At 39.9% G+C, this 17,833-nt stretch overlaps 1 protein-coding gene across 2 annotated transcripts in view; it reads left to right on the top strand.

Annotated features, from left to right (window-relative positions):
• Positions 1–17,833, top strand: part of OLFM3 (olfactomedin 3) — a 171,999-nt gene that overhangs the window by 114,524 nt on the left and 39,642 nt on the right. For both annotated transcript variants that reach the window (XM_075182560.1, XM_075182559.1), the window contains exon 2: positions 9,714–9,860. In XM_075182560.1, the coding sequence (XP_075038661.1) occupies positions 9,714–9,860 (147 nt within the window). The remainder of the gene's footprint in view (positions 1–9,713; positions 9,861–17,833) is intronic.

Raw genomic sequence — 17,833 nt, 5'->3', positions numbered from 1 at the left:
GTGGGTTTCATCCCGGGTCGCCAGGCGAGGGATAACACTCGCCGCGCGATTGACCTTGTTCAAATTATTAATCACAGGCACCTCCCGGCCATGATGCTCTCACTAGATGCCGAGAAGGCGTTCGATCGGATTTCTTGGGATTTTATGACCCTAGCGCTGAAGGCGTACGGCTTCACGGCTGAATTTCTGACTGGGGTGTCTGCCCTCTATAATTCTCCCTCAGCTAGGGTCCTGGTTAATGGGTCTCTTTCCGACCCTCTTTTCCTCTCCAACGGGACGAGACAGGGATGCCCCCTTTCGCCCTTAATCTTTGCTCTAGTGATAGAACCCCTGGCGGCGATGATCAGACAGTCGACATTGATCTCGGGTGTGACAGTGGGGCCGCGGGATTTCAAGATATCTCTCTTCGCGGATGACATACTTCTTTCTCTGACGAATCCTTAGGAGTCTTTACCCGCCTTATTTAAACTTATCGATGAATATGGCCTCCTGTCTGGCTATAAAATTAATTTTGTTAAATCAGAGGCCATGCTCCTCCACGCTTCCCCTTCCCTTAGGTCCAGCTTACAGACAAATTTTACGCTACGTTGGCAGGTAAATAAGATCAAATATCTTGGAGTTTATATCACCTCGTCCTATGAGAGATTGTATCGGGAAAACTTCCCCCCCCTTCTGTCAAAAATCAAACAGGATTTGGAGACTTGGAAGAGCTATATTATATCGTGGCTGGGGAGGATTATTGCTATTAAGATGAACTTGGTCCCTAAACTTCTGTATCTTTTCCAGACTCTCCCAGTGAGGGTTCCCGACTCTGTGTTTAGGGATCTGCATTCCTCCTTTCTAAAGTTTATATGGCGTGCCAAGCCCCCTAGAATTTCGATAGCAGTGCTTAAGAAGCCCAGGGCTCGGGGAGGCAGGGGTTTTCCTGACATTAAATTTTACTATTTAGCATCCCATCTGACCCAGGTGGCGGTAACTTATGCGCCTTACCAGTCCATAGCTTGGGTGGACTTGGAGACCCACTATGTGGGGGTCCCCTCCATGGCTTCACTCTGGGGGTTGGCCAACATGGATAGACCACCAGCGGCCTCCTCTCTTCAATCTCTTAAATTCTGCTTATCCCTCTGGGACTCATGCCGGGTCAAATATAAATTGTCCTCCCCTATTTCACCTCTGACCCCCCTCTGGGGCAACCCACACTTCCCTCCTGGCAATTCGACCCAGCAATTTAAACTCTGGATAAAGGCGGGATTACGGGTGGTTTCGGACCTGGTGGTTAATCGAACTTGGGCTTCTATGTCAGAACTTAATCATAAATTTGAACCGTTTCGTCAGCTCTTTTTTGAGTACTTCCAGGTTCGACACTTCGCCATGTCTTTGCCCCCCCAGGAGGCTCTCCGGGCCCCGACCTCCTTTGAGTACATGTGTTTACATTCACCTCTCACCAAAGGGATGATCTCCCAGATCTATAATTGGCTCATAGATTATACTTTCGATACTCCAGGACGACATGAGCGGGAATGGGAAAATGACTTAGGCCCTCCCCCAGACGACTTATGCTGGGAGGAAGTCAGGGAGGTGATTGCCAAGAGCTCAATCTCTACTTTGATTAAGGAAACTGCCTACAAAGTGTACTATAGGTGGTACTATACTCCCGATAAGCTGTCTCAAATGTTTCCTACGGCCACTCCGAGCTGCTGGCGGGAATGTGGCCAGAGAGGTACGATGCTACACATATGGTGGACCTGCCCTCGTATAGTCCCTTTCTGGAACATGGTTTTTACACTCATAAACTCTGTGTCAGAACAACAGATAAGTAAAGACCCCTGGTCATTCCTTCTCTCTCGCCCTATACCTGATGAAAGCGCGCCTTCTAACAAGCTTATCTCCCATATTCTGGCAGCCGCTAAATCCCTAATAGCAAAGCACTGGAAAGACCCTAGGGCTCCTTCTATGCAGGAGTTACGGTCGTACATAGGTCATGTCGCAAGCATGGAGAGTATAACGTGCTACCTTCATGATAAATCATATAACTTTGATAAGGTGTGGGCCCCGTGGTACTTACTAGAAAGCCGTAGCTGCCTATCCAATACGGCTTCTCCCCCGACAGCTGGAACATAGCTTTTGGGCCGCCTCTGGACCCCCCAGGCTGGATATGGTGCGCGGTGGGTGAGTAATGTCTATACGCTACCTCTCTGTCACGTAACAACTGTAACTGTGTGTTCCAGCTTTTCTTAGCATTGTTCCAAGTTTACGCGCCTATCTATTTATTAGCTATTTTGTTGACAATATTTGTGCCTCTCTACCCCCTCCCCCCTTCCCTCCCCACCGATATAAAAGTATAAAAACTCAGAGGAAACACCTTGATTATTAAGATTTTTCTTGTCAAAAATGTTGTATGTACTGTTCCTGTTTCCTCTTCAAATAAAGAGTTTAAAAAAAAAAAAAATGGTAATACACCAGTGGTCCATCTCTTGTGTCGAGAACATTGAGAGGTCAGCTGTGCACCTGTTCTTGACAAGAGAGTGCACTGAGATTTCAACGGCAATCCAGTGATCTCCAGCGGCAAAAGAATGTGACAGTGAGTAAGGGACAGATTTATCAGATGATTTTTTTTCATTTTGCCTAAGACATACAAGGGTTACCATCAGTGATAAGACTGTTATCATGGCAGTAACCCTGCTGATGAAGGCTTCTTCCTGAATTAGGAAGCCTATATAACAAGTAGCTTATAATACATATTCTGTTATCGCCATCTCAGGACGGCGATAACAAATTAAAATCACTTAATGATAAATAGGCCTCTGTCTCACCATAGGTCAATATCTACTAAAGCAACACTGTCCACAAGGAGGAAATTGCAGTTTTTCATTACTATTATAAATAACCTATTCTAGACAAAATTTATCGGACAACCCTCTTGTAGACCTGTTATTCGAATGCAAGAGACAGTTTCAGAGAAATAGCTGTGAGAAAACATATCTAAACAGACACAGCACAGCTTATTTATCACAGTATGCTTAGAGCTTTAGATGGAAGGAAACCTGAAATAGAATTTGATAAATGTGTTACAAAATGGGCAGATGTTATATAATAAAAGATTGATAAACCACACAGCCAAACAGTTGAGTTGCATAGCTAAAAGGCCCTGGGCACTGGTGTAAAAGCGGAGCCAAGATCGCCCTCTCTTTCCCTTAACACCAATACCAACACCCCTAATAACGCCAACCAAACACACAAATGATTTACACATCACAAGTACTTTATTCACTGACCCTTCACATGTAGTACTGGCTCTCAAAAATCTGCTCCTTTGTCTATAGTCTGCTCTTTGTCTCTTTTCAGTCTGCTTAGATTCTTGTGGCTATTATTATCAGCCTCCAATTGTTTCTTATATGCCAACTTTTATTTCCTAGGTACAGACTATGTGCATTAATTTTAGTTTTACTCAAATGTCCATATTTGTTCTTCTTTCTCTCCTAAATACTACTTGTTCAAAAAGTCATGATAGTAAGTGGGCATTGAGACAGTCTTTATTACATGTGTCATATTTCTACATTTTAATTCTTTCTTTACAATTTCAGTTGTTTAATAAAATGTGACCAACATTGCTATCTGGAACCAATCCTCTTTGCTTCAAAAATATCTCTCTTGATTTTTTTATTCACAGCTTCACATTTCACAGGTTGTAAAATTCAACAAATATACATATTATGCTACTTATATTTTTTTACCCATGTTTCCCCAGAATGACCCCCTATTTTCAGATGACAATAACTTGTAAATATTACTAATATGTTGCATGACCTTAGACATGGACACTATCTGCCCCTCTGTTCCACAATCAATAATCAATCAATCATTCAACAATAGGTACACCAGTGGGACCCTGCGGTCATGACCTGCTGGGTGATTGTTAGCGGCTGGTTGAAAATTGGTATGCAGGGAGATATTGGTGATTTTTCACCACATCAAGTAGTACATTTCCTTTTCTGTGCTGGAACCTGTTGTCTTTAAAATGTAGATTTGGGGGAAATGATTTTTTGGTTCTCCCGATGCTAAAAGGAATCTGCCCTTTACAAACAGACTTTTGGTTTGGCTGCTATGTTAAGTGTGACACAATGTTACACAGGAGCCATATGAAGTTTGCATAATACACAACCTCTTGGGGCATTATTAAGTATCTTAGCAACCACAGGCACCAGAGCACCTTCAATTGTCCATGCTTCAGTAGGTTTGTCTTTAGTGCAAAAGGAAATTAATGCTATATTTTCCCTCTGCACATTGCGTCTACTAAAACATTTTTAATGGTATTTAGCTACTATGATTAATGGTGATTCCATGCTGCAGGTCTACATGAAATCATGATAACATTTCCACACTGGCTGCATTTAGTTTAGAATAATTTTAGGTAAGGGTTTTACTGGTTCATTTTAACACTGCAAAAGCATGTGGGAGACAGTAGAATTATCCAGCTTTCACATTTAGGGGGCTATTAGTAATGTTATTTAAGTTAAGCAGAGAATTCAATTCAGCATGAGATCATGTAGGGGCCCTGCGTGATGTGCAGCTACACACACTCTGGTTTATTGCAATACCTGCAAAATCATCAACATTTTAGGTGCAGAACATTCATTTAAATTTAAAATTCTGTTTTGCTTAATCCTTGCTATTTGAATTTTTCACAAATAAAAATAAGTTTCCTGGTTCTGACACATAGCAGATCATCATAAGCATTAAGTTTATTAGTCAACCTTATTCATAAGCACATTAACAATTATCATTATCAATTTAATTGTGTTTCATCAGATAATTATATTAGGGATGTGCACCGGCCACTTTTGGTGTCTCGTGTTTTGTGTTTTGGATTCGGATTTGCTTGAGGTTTTGGGTTCGGATTTGTTTCGCAAAACACCCGACGAAAGGTTTTGGTTCGGATTAAGGTTTTGGATTCGGATTTATTTTGAAAAAAAACATAAAAAGTGCTAAAAACCAGTTTTGTGGGGTTTTTTTTTCACTTCTACGCTATTATTAACCTCATTAACATTCAATAACAATCATTTCCACTAACTTCCAGTCTATTCTGAACACCCTCACAATATTGTTTTTAGGCCAAAAGGTTGCACCAAGGTAGCTTGAGCACATAATGCCAAAAAAAGAGGTACAAGATGGAATTGTTCTGGGCCCTCCCTCCCACCCCTCGCGTGATTCGACGCGAGACTTGGACGACAGAGCCTCGTTTTCATTTTTTTGCCCGCCGGAAATATCCGAACAGTGCTCGGATCCCGTTCGGATCCGCACTGTTCGGGTGGGCTCGGATTAGCGGAATCCCGGAATGCCCGCTCATCTCTAAATTATATTCATTATTTATACATTTCTGAGCAGGAAAACATTTGAAGGGTTAACATGATTCTCAATATTTCACTCTTTAAGCATGATTTTTATCAACTATTCAAATGTAATTTAAAATTCTCCCTGAAGCTGATATTTTGCTTGGATGTTATTACTTTTTTTTCTTGCATGAAAGCGAGAACTTGTAAGAAAAAAATGTGAAAGATTTTTACGACATAAGTGACAACATCTACAATTTGCTTCTGGCATCTGGCCTTGAAAGGAATGTTCAGGATGTAGAGAATTCTAGGAGGGATTGTTGAAATGCAACAAGACTTCACACCAGAAATATTGTATATCGAACTCATTCAGTGCCAGTTTGTCTATGTTGTGTGCAAAAACACAAGGGTCTGTGAAATACACTCCCAAAGACATAGCAATAAAGACAATTATTTGAAATAAAAACAAAAAAAACAGAAAAGCATTTTTAACTTTTGATTTTGGGATTAATGAGAATTGCATTTAAAATATATTTTCATCAATTTAAATTGCAATTGCTCAGCATGAAGACATTAGGTAAGAGTTCTCTCTTGAGAAGATTTGTAACCTTTATTGTGTGAAAGCCCTGTAGCCGGGTCTGAGTGTAAGCTCAGCTTTTCTGAGCAATCTGGTTGTCCGTCGCCAATGCTGTAGTTTTATTAATAGATATTTATGTGTTCGCTCACAAACTAAAGCCCTTGCATGTAAATATTTCATTTTGGATATTACAATCAATGTGTCCCCAAGGCAATGAAATAATTAACATTTATTATATAATAATATTATATGCATCTAGGGGGGGTATATCTATTAAACTGCGGGTTTGGAAAAGTGGAGATGTTGCCTATAGCTACCAATCAGATTCTAGCTGTCATTTTGTAGAATGTACTAAATAAATGATAATTAGAATCTGATTGGTTGCTATAGGCAACATCTCCATCTTTTCAAACCCGCAGTTTTGTAAATATACCCCTAGGTGTTGTACCATCCTAGCCAGAAAAAAGAGGAGTTCAAGTAATATCTATTGGCTAACTCAATAGATTTACGTTGCAAGCTTTGTAGACTACTTTGGACTTTTTATCCGGCATGATAACAATACAAAATGTAACTAACAAACAGAGAAACAGGGGATAATTACCAATGGGACAGTGAGAGAAGCTAATGCACCATATATATTCTAAATTTCTGTCACCAAAAATTTAGCAAAGGGATTTCTTATTTAAAACTTGACAAAATCTCTACTCCTTTGTCAAGTAATAACTTGTGATCTGGAGGGTTATCCTTTTAAGATGTGTTTGAGTAGGGTCATATCACTATTTTACCATCACCTGCTTGTTCATGTGAACCAAGTTTAAAGTGGGTGGGGTAGAACATGTTACAGTGAATCAGAATGTTCATATCAGCATATATTGTTTTAGGAGCTGAGTGAAGCTTATCTTTTGTGCACCGGTGATCTATCCACTCATGTGATTCTGTTATACCACTTTCATACTGCCACCCCGGCAATATCCCGGGTTTTTGAAGCCGGGTTTTTGCAGGGGCTCGGAGCGTCCCAGCTCAGAAACACCATTCATACTGCACCTCGGACCCGGGAATTTCCCGGGCTGACCCCATTCATACTGCACAAGTCTGTGCCCTGGCAATTTGTGGGAGTCATTACCAGAGCACTTTTCATTGGCTGAAAGCTGGAATATGAAAAAAAAAATAAAAATCTCTCTCTCTCTCTCTCTCCTATGCAAAAACCCGGGTTGCACCATTCATAGTGCAGGCAACCCGGGTCCGACCTGGGAATTACCCCTCGATAAATCCCGGGTTGAAGACCCGGGTTTTTAGACCCGGGATTTTTCACTTGTACCATTCATACTGCACCAAGACCCGGGTCGTTTGAGCTCGCCCCGGGAAAAACCCGGGATTTTGGTGCAGTATGAATGGGGTATTAGTTAGGGCATGGCTGTGATACGGCTATGATATGAGCAGTGTGTTCATATGAGGTGGGAGATGAAAGCAGGAAAGATAGAGGAGGAAGCAGAGCCCCTCAACAGCACAGAGCAGTGGTGCGCTGCAATTGTCAAAATGATGCAGGAAGATTGTGGCGTGAAACATACCTTTGTATGAAGCACAGTTCATACCTCCAACTTTGTATTATGCAAGTTTATAGAACACCCCTACATGCATTATACATAGAGATTACATACAATTTCTAATCCTTTATATTTATTTCTGTAGCGTTATGAGGAGACCTTTCACTCCAACATTAGTATATGATAATGTTTACACCAGCATTTGTATCATTAGTGCATTATAATGCTAAAAATCTGTTAACAAAAAATACACAATGAAAGGAAGTTTTTAATTAAATAAGGCCTGGTAGATCTATCACACCACTAATAACTGAACACTTTATCGTTTCCAAGCTTCCTTTCTAACAGTCTGAAAAACAAAGAGCTATGGGATATAGTAAGAGGACGTCTGTAATTTTGTGAGAAAATCACAGTATGTTTCCTAGTGCCTATCGGTTAGTGAGGATGTGGTATACCCTGGACTCTCTTTGAAGCATTATGAGCCTGTGTGTAGCCTGAGGGAGCCTTGTGTTCTGACATATGCAGAAACCACAAGAAAAAGACGATTCCCATATGAATCCTCTCATAACATATGCTAAAATGAATTACAAGTTCATAGGATTTAATAACAGAATAATGAGGGCTAGGAAGGAAATATAACCATGTGAGGTTTATTACTTTCATTTATTTATATTGTGCTAATGTATTACATGTTGATATATTCCTGCTTTTGCTCCGGCCTGTCAATTTTTAGTCTGTATATCTTTTTTGTAAACCTTTGAAATTAATATCTGTTGGTTAATATGTCAAAATTGTTGTCCACTTGAGTATTATGTCAAAGATGACTGCTTGCTGCATTTTTTATAAATTATCGAATGCCATTTCTCAGCATTTTCTGCCAGTAACAGGGGCTCAATATTTCCCACTACTCTGTAATACAAGAAAATTATTTAACTTGTGACCACCATCTGTCTGATCTGCTCTCCGGTCCAGCTTGGTTATCTCTATGCTGGGAACAGCTCTATAACGTGCTGTACCCTCATTAGTCATCATTTAATCAGACAGTAAGTGGTCTAGGAGATACTGAGCCGTCTCTTGAGTAAGACTGGGTTCATCATTACAAGCTGTTATTAATAATAACATCCGCTCAAATGTTCTGTGATCCTCAATCATATGATTATTATTGTAGTGTAGTACTAAATTCTCAATCTACAAGTGTCAGGTACCACCTGCTGCCTGTGAATTTGATATTCATCTGTGCCAAGACCAGACTGGAAAATGGGGTTGCGAGTTAAGCGTACACGGAACTTTGCAACTGTTCTGTGTTTTAGGGATGCACAGCATTATGCTTTTTGAAACAGGGATGCACACTGTTATTTAGTGACAACCACACTTTGAAAATAGTACAGAATAAAACTCAGCATCTGCTCATAAGAGCCACTAAACATGTGCTAATGAGAGACTAATGAGAGTTGTTATTGAGGTTTGCATGTGTATGTGTTATAAATATAAATATATATAATATATATATATATATATATATATATATATATATATATATATATATATATATATGTGTGTGTAAAGCATAAATGCCTTGCATATAAATATATGTAAGGCATGCTGTATGGTGTTACAACCCCTTAATCTAATAGAGCTCTAGTAGAGCAGTTCTTGTTACCGATGCTGGGGATACCGACACCCAATAGTCCTACAAAACAAGACCGAAGCGTGTAATGAACGAACTTATTATAATATACACTTACCTTCTCCCCGACGCCGGACATTGCCGGAGGCGCTGCTCTGCGACTGCTGTAAAATCCGAAGAGGCTAGATGTCGGCGCTGCATTGTGACGCTAATTGTCACAATGCTCCCTGAACTGTGAGCATAAAGCCAGTTAAATTTACCATAATAACGGTAATAGGTTTAGCGCGGCGATTATCTGGAGGGAATTGAATTCCCCGCTAATAGTCTTTCTAATGCTTTCCTGTGCCAAGTCTATATGTAATTACAGTAGTAGGATTTGTTATTTTTAATTAGTGGGTATGTTTCAAATTACAAAACCAGATCAGAAACTATTTAGAAATAAAAGAATCTGCATCCCTTATTTACGTTTATCTGACAGGCAGGATGAACTCTGTCATTGGAAACAAAGGGAAATAAAAAACAAACAAAATAAAACAACTTGTGTTAAGTTACATAGTTTAACTAATAGACTAAATATTTTTTTAGACCTGTGTTAAAACACCTTATTCTAATGTTGTGACTTTTTCCTATTACAGACACAAATAAGCCCTCGGGAAGGTTGGCAGGTTTACAGCTCAGCTCAGGACCCTGATGGCCGCTGTATCTGCACCGTGGTGGCTCCAGAGCAGAACCTGTGCTCCCGAGATGCCAAAAGCAAGCAGCTGCGCCAACTTTTAGAAAAGGTCAGTGAGTTCTGTCATCTGTGTCTCCATTGTTTATCCCTTTAAAACAATTATAGCCAAATACATAACATTACATTCTGTAGTGATGTACAATGAGAAATTATGTTTTTCAAATAGTGCTAAAAGTAGATACTGGAAAATATGTCTTTAGATCTAGTTTTTCATTTACATATGCTGTACTGTCAGACTCTCAGGGGTATATTTACTAAACTGCGAGCTTGAAAAAATGCAGATGATGCCTATAGCAACCAATCAGATTCTAGCTGTGATTTTGTAGAATGTATTAAATAACTGAAAGCTAGAATCTGATTGGTTACTATGGGCAACATCTCCACTTTTTCAAACCTGCAGTTTAGTAAATATACCCCTCAGACTGCATTAAAGAATTATGGTCATTAAATTGCACTTACCACCTGTACATACTGGAAGCAGCCATTGTTGGAGCTAAAGCAATAGTGATGCAGTAAACAGTGGTGGATCCAGGGGGGGGGGGGGGCGATCAAGGCAATTGCCCCCCCCCCTCCCAGCTTGGGCTTACTGCCGACAGCTGCACGCTATGTGCAGGTCCGTTCGGCAGTAACAGTGTGCTGCCCGGCTGCTCTGATTGTGTTTTAAACACCATCAGAGAAGTTGGGCAGCACATTGTCACTGCCGAGCGGACCTGCACATAGCGTGCAGCCGCCGCCAGCCTCAGAAGTCAGAAATGGGGCGGGGCCTAAATCGCCCCCCCCCCCCCCCCCCCCCCTAAATCGCCCCGGGTACAACCATTTTCTAGATCCGCCCCTGGTAGTAAAAGAGGTAGCAACTGTACCCAAAGGCCCTGGAGGCCCATCTATAACTCCCATATGCTGCATTAGCTGTCTGTTTTTACTATGGATATGGAAGACAACATGTCCGGTTTAGCAGTTATATGAGACATTACAATATTGGAAACTCAAAGCAGACAGGCAGTACTAATAAAGCATTTGTGTGAGTCTGTGTTATTGAGGTTAAGATGTGAAGTAAAACTCAGATTTTCCACCAGAGCCCTTTAGCTCTTTATGCCACTGTGAACCAATGTTCAAAATAATGTCCTGGGAATTAATCAATTGATAAGATGCATTCTTAAGAACAATGGCATATTTCATTATGGGTAGTCACCAATACACTTTAATATGTAAAACTCCTTTGGTCATAAAGGGGTTAAGGAAATTCTGTAAGTCTGTGTTTATTATCCATTTACTGCTTTAAAGGATATCTTTCATGGAGTTTTGATTTATGTTTCATTTTTGCAAATCTATAACCGAGCAAGTGTATTAATATATTTTTAGTCCTACTACAGTGAATGCAAGTGAAGCTTCAAAAATAATGGTGTAAGAGCCGAACAAAAAAATCCATCGACCTATTAAACCATCAGTTAGCTAGAGCTCTCATATTACATCCCTTCAGACACCTCTATCATAGAAAAGAGACCACTGTCTGTGCTCATAGCAGACAGACTCTTCTCACTGAGAGCAGCTGATCAACAACAATCAGTGTAATGAAGCTACACAGGAACATGTAACACCTCCACTGCCAGAACAGTGAAAAAGACAAATATAAAAAGATGATTATACACAATTGCATCTGTCTGAACTTACAGCACATAAAAAGTCATACTTCCTAATTCTGCATGGTACACTTCAGCAGATATTAGGCAACAGTTTTGTAGCCCCTTTCTCACCTGTGAGTACTGTAGATGCTCGCCCCCCTTGCACCTCCTTTTCGCTCTGGGTCTCTCCAAGCTAACTCAATCGCTGCTATTCCTAGGGTCTTTGGGTTGAAAAAGTGGAAAGTGGCTCATGCAAGTGTGATAACTAGCCACGTTACTAATGAAACAGGCATACAGTAAAGTTCACATATTCAGACCAAACACAAGCCTAAATCAAGGAAAGGCGCGTAGTGATTGCTCCTCCAGCTCAAACTCCCTCTCAGCTGAGAAAAACACCTGTATGGTAAAATGCTGGGGCTTCAGCTAGGGAAGGGTAGAGCCTAGTATAATATAACTGATAGATGGGAGTGCAGCTTTACTAGCCTTGATTGCTTGTCTGTGCTAAGACCAGTGGTCAAAGTTGGGGGTATATACGGAGGTATTCCATACCACAACTTCTCCTACAGCCTTCATTGTAAAACTATCAAATTCCATTCAATTCCATTTTTTATAGCATGACTTTAAATTTAGAATTTGACCACTGGCTAAGACTATATTAAATTGCCATGCCTTTTTTCAATAAAGTGCACTCCTTTATTGAACTCATCCAGCACACACATTCTAGGTGCAAATAAATAAATCAACATTGTCTCATAAGTTCTAAACAAGAGCTGACACTCACTTTGGAGAAGGTCATTTTAACTCTTTATACTGTCCTCTTTGCCCTAACCTCTGAATATTCATCATAATTTATTTATATAGGGCCACTAATTCCGCAGCGCTGTACAGAGTACTCATTCACATCAGTCCCTGTCCCATTGGAGCTTACAATATACATTCCCTAACATACAGAGAGAGAGAGAGAGAGAGAGACTAGGGTCAATTTTGTTAGCAACCAATTAACCTACTAGTATGTTTTGGGAGTATGGGAGGAAACCGGAGCACCCGGAGGAAACTCATGCAAACACAGGGAGAACATACAGATAAGGCCATGGTCGGGAATTGAATTCATGACCCAAGTGTTGTGAGGCAGAAGTGCTAACTACTTAGCCACCATGCTGCCCACATAAATATGCTATTTTCACGTGTAGCACTGTCAAGCTTTGCTGCGTGCAGGGGCTTATTGGGTACGCAGCTCTCCCTATTCATGAGCAGAACAGAGTGCAGTAGGACATATCTCCCTACTCTTCCTGTAAAAGGAGTCGTGTCAGTGCAGAACAGTTTCCCAATATTAGTGCTATTAGATCTGTGTAGACTAGGATGTAAATTTATCAAGCTACAGGTTTGAAAAAGTGGAAATGCTGCCTATAGCAACCAATCAGTTTCTAGTTATCATTTATTTAGTACATTCTACTACAGCTTGACAGCTGTCTAGCTGTCTATGGCAGCTAGAATCTAATTGGTTCCTATAGGCAACATCTCCCCTGTTTCAAACCCTCAGATTGATAAATTTACCCCTAGTTCTTATAGAAGCAGCTCTATAAGATACAGTTTGCACTGAATAACTTAGTGCTGGCAAATGGAGATAAATATTATACAATCCAGTGACTCTCCAAGCTGATAATAAAAATAATAAAAACATAAATTGAAATATTTGTTATCACTATACTGAGAAGAGTCAGCAGATATCGGGCCTGATTCATTAAGGAACTTAAATTAAGAAATTTGTTATTTAAGTCTCCTGGACAAAACCATGTTACAATGCAAGGGGTGAAAATTAGTTTTCTGTTTTGCACATAAGTTAAATACTGACTGTTTTTTCATGTAGCACACAAATACTTGATAGCTTATTTGTACACTGAAATTTAAAGTTGATATTTGTGTGCTACATGAAAAAACAGTCAGTATTTAACTTATGTGCAAATCAAAAAACTAATTTTCACCCCTTGCATTGTCCCTGGTTTTGTCCAGGAGCCTTAAATAAGAAATTTCTTCATTTAAGTTCCTTAATGAATTGGGCCAACATCTCTAGGTAAAATAATAGGCTTGCACAGTGTAAAAATTGCAAAACAAAACAGAATCTTGAAAAAGGGCTTCCTTTCCCTACATAATAGACTAAAACACATATTTACTTCAGACTTCAGTATGTTACCAAAAGATGCAAAACCACCCCAAAGACAATACTAGAACAAATGAAAATGATTCCAGAAAGAAACAGAGATCATCTGGTGATAAAGTGATGAAATAACTTCTTTGCAGCTCAGGTGTTTCATTAATTTCTGGCTCAGCTGCTGTACATACAATTTGATGAAATAATTTGGAAATTGTCTGACCTTAAAAATTAGAGAATAGGTGAGGAAATATCACATTATTTACAGCAGATGAATGAGAATAGAGCAGAGATGATTATATCAAGCGCTAATATTAGCACAGTATAAATATTCTCTCTAGAGAGTGTAGATATGTGTGAACCATTGTGAATCCAGCCCTCTACCATTTATGAATCAGTAGTAGAAAACAAAACTTGCACACAAACTAATCCAAATAAAAAGGCCGGTTTGAGATTTTTGCACAAACTAGTACAGACTCCAGCTAGATTATCTTTTGCTTGCAGAACGCTAATAGATTATTCTATTAGACATTGCATGCTGAGTATGAAAATAAACTAAACAGAGCAAATGTGTCTTTTGCCCTATTTTGTTATGTGGGTACCCTCATTATTATTTGCTCATTAATATTGTATAACATTTTATAAATATACAACTATTTTCATCTTTGCTGGATTTTCTTGATCCCTGCTCCTTATCTAATGTAAGCTGAGGGTTTAAGTGACATGTTGTCTCTAATCACCATTTGTCATTAGTGGTTGGCAGTTGGTGGATTCCTACATCTGGTTCTAACAATTTGTAAAATAATGTTACTCCTTCTCGCTGTTGTACCCACTGTAGGTGTCAGCAGATGGGTTGTCATTGCCAATTGGCGCTTAGGAGTCACTTGGGTTATGATTTTACGTAAAACTGACAGTATTTTTACGGGAGTTGCTGCCCCCAGTCCTGTACCTTGTGGCTAATCTGTTATGGATTCTGTAGAGCCTGGAAAGCGTCCACTGCCTGAGCAATATCATAGCACTTAGGCATCAGTTTTTGTTCCTGCTCTATTGTCTTTTCTTGTTCTTAACCAGTGCCTAGCTTCCCCTAGTCCTGCTAAACATAAGGGGAAGATGAAGCCTGTTACCTTCAGGGAATGTAGTATCCCATTTCCAAGTGGCCATTCAGGGTTCACCTGTGGGGTCTGCTCAGAGCCCTCAAACGAGAGTATAGCAACAATTGGAAATTTCCTACGATGACTAAGAAGATGATGCAAACTACCTTTGATCACTTATAAGCCCAATAGCCAGCAGCCATTTAATTATTGCCTATTATTCCCAGGGCAGAATAAAATTCTTTGTGAGGAGACATGCTCAAAGATGTCAAATATTTTTGAAATTTGTTCGATGTCACCAATTACAATTATTTCCTAAATGGCTAAATCATATTATCACATGTTTACATTTGTCATTTAAATTCCTGTATGCAAGGTCTTAAATGTATTATAATAACACTACTGTATAATAAATACTACTGTTTTTGACTTGTTTGCTTATTTTTGTTTTAATTTATTTACTTAACCAGTTTGAACACTGTATAACAGGCTTGATAATGGTCAAACTGGTTCAAACATTGTTGTACCTGTTAGACTTTTTTCAATTTTAATGGTTTTAAAATGCAAAAATTTCCAGTAAATTTTAGAACAGATTTGTCAAATTGGATTAAGAATTGGAATGTGGTTAGTTTGAATATCTCTATTTGTGAGTCAGAGGAGATGATTCAGCTGAGGTGGAGAATAAAAATAAATGTCTGGCTATTTCCACCAGAGATGGCATTTAAATGTACTTTGAAAAAATCCAGGTACTTTTCCATTTATAATTGTAGAACAAATATCTGTTCCAAACATATGGATGTGCTCCCTCTTGCTTCTTCATTACCTGTGGGATTGAGGTTGATACTAGCAGACACCAGATTTAAAAGGCCAGCTCAGTGCACATAAGTGAGCATGTGAGCAACAGGTATTTTGAGCCTTTGATGCTTGTCTTTGCTTTTTATATTGTTATTACCATTTATAACCCAGCTTGTCCTTTAACTTTGTGTCTGATATCTGTTTGCTTGTTTGAATCTCAATACAGACCTTACACTTGCCAGATTTTGACCCTGATTATTGACATGCCTCTCACCATGTTTTTAGCTTGTTTTATACCTACCCATCTGTCCATAGTCATCTGTTGACTGGAGAGGCAAACCAGGGCCTAGAAGACCATCATTTCCTTGGGATTACAGATGAAGACCAATCGCACTTTAGACTTGGAGCCTCTGGTATGCCAGTGCTGTGGGTCCATTGCACCTCCCACAGTTTGTGTCAGACACCCTGGACAGAAGAGAACATGGGTCGCTGTGTAGGACATGAAAGATTTCAGGTGGTCTTATTAGAACTTCAGTTTCAGCCACATATATAGCTTGATTATCCAGGGTTTGAGTCAGGGCATTTGAAGAGGCCATAACCTCTGAGGTCTCAAAAGAGTGCTTGGAGAAGCGCAGCTTGACAAAATCAGCAAGGCTTTACACTATGCTATTTGATGGCAACTTTAAATTTTGTCGTCAAGTTCTCATTTGACAAGACAGGGAAAATTCCAGTCTCTAGACACCTGCCTCGGTTTAAATAGCAAACCGATGTAAGAAGAACTCACAGATGAAATCCACAAATAGACCTCTAGACCTAACCTAGCAAATGTGGGCGTGGTGGAGGATCTTGAGATCAAATGGATTCCAGAAGCAATTATTTCTGACAACTTGGCATAGTGTGGAAGGCATCCTCAAGAAACAGTCCAGGTCTTAGTTCCAGTTATTCCCATTGTGAAGTATTAGGGGACATTTTCATCTTCCTTTTCTAATCCACAAATCTTCAGGACTTCCTTCTCTAATCCACAAATCTTCAGGAGAACTAGGGACAATTATAGATTTAAAGTTCTTAGCCACTTTCGTCCAAATGTTCCATTTCAACATGGAGTCAATAATGTCCACTATACTTATTCTAGACCTGGGAGATTGGATAGTAGTAGATTTACAAAAATGTATATTTACATGACCGACAATCACAGATTCTTGAGAGCAGCATTAAGTTACAGATTCATCTGTTTAGTGCACTGCCCTTTGGCATATTTCCGTTACCTCTCTCTTTATTAAGATCTTAGTAGGTAAATGCTGTGTTTTTCAGAAATCAGGGCATAACTGAACAGCTGATTAAAGCAAGATCAAGACCCCTCCTAGACAGCTGTTCAAAACAAGATAAAGATCCCACTGTTAACATCACTTACAGTTTGTCTTCGAAACACTCCAACATCTAGGGTGAATTATCAATTGAACAAAGAGCCAGCTAAAGCTGGGTACACACTACACGGTTTTCGTCCAATAATCGGCTCAATCAGCAGACATACGACCGCTCGTTCAAAAGTCAGGTCAGCGTGTGCAGTGACACGATGGTCGAAAGTCTGCCCAAATGGACGATTGTTGCCTCATTTGGTTGGTCGTGTCACTTAATATTTTCGTTCCAATCTCGTTTCCGTTGTGTAGTAACTTCCGACCAATCCACAACAGTGAGTACGAAATTACAGTCATTGCTCTCGACAACATGGCTGTAAAAAGTCGCTAAAGGGACATTCGCTCTTCCCTTTATCGTCCTAAAAAAGGCTAGTGTGTATGCAGTCCATGGACCGAGCGATCGGACCATCGATCGCATGTAAAATCGCTCGGCATAAAAAGTTGGTTGAAATTTCTGTAGTGTGTACCCAGCTTAACCCAGACTCACAAATTGGAGTTGGTGTTCAACATAGCGAGTCTTTCTAGCAGCTCAAACAAAGGGCCTAATTTATGAAGCACATTCAGTGCAAAATGCCTTGATTTTACATTGGGTGGTAGTTGGAATGTCGACAATGACCATTTGGACATTCAGAATGTTCATCCTCATCATCACCATTTATTTATATAGCGCCACTGATTCCGCAGCGCTGTACAGAGAACTCATTCACATCAGTCCCTGCCCCATTGGAGCTTACAGTCTAAATTCCCTAACTTAGAGAGAGACTAGGGTAAATTTTTGATAGCAGCCAATTAACCTACTAGTATGTTTTTGTTTGGAGTTTGGGAGGAAACCGGAGCACCCAGAAGAAACCCACGCAAACATGGGGAAAACATACAAACTCCACACAGATAAGGCCATGGTCGGGAATTGAACTCATGACCTCACTGCTGTGAGGCAGAAGTGTTAACCACTT

The sequence above is a fragment of the Mixophyes fleayi genome, chromosome 8 (assembly GCF_038048845.1).
Source record: "Mixophyes fleayi isolate aMixFle1 chromosome 8, aMixFle1.hap1, whole genome shotgun sequence".
NCBI classification, from domain to species: domain Eukaryota; kingdom Metazoa; phylum Chordata; class Amphibia; order Anura; family Limnodynastidae; genus Mixophyes; species Mixophyes fleayi.
This window is presented reverse-complemented; position numbering and strand designations above follow the sequence as displayed.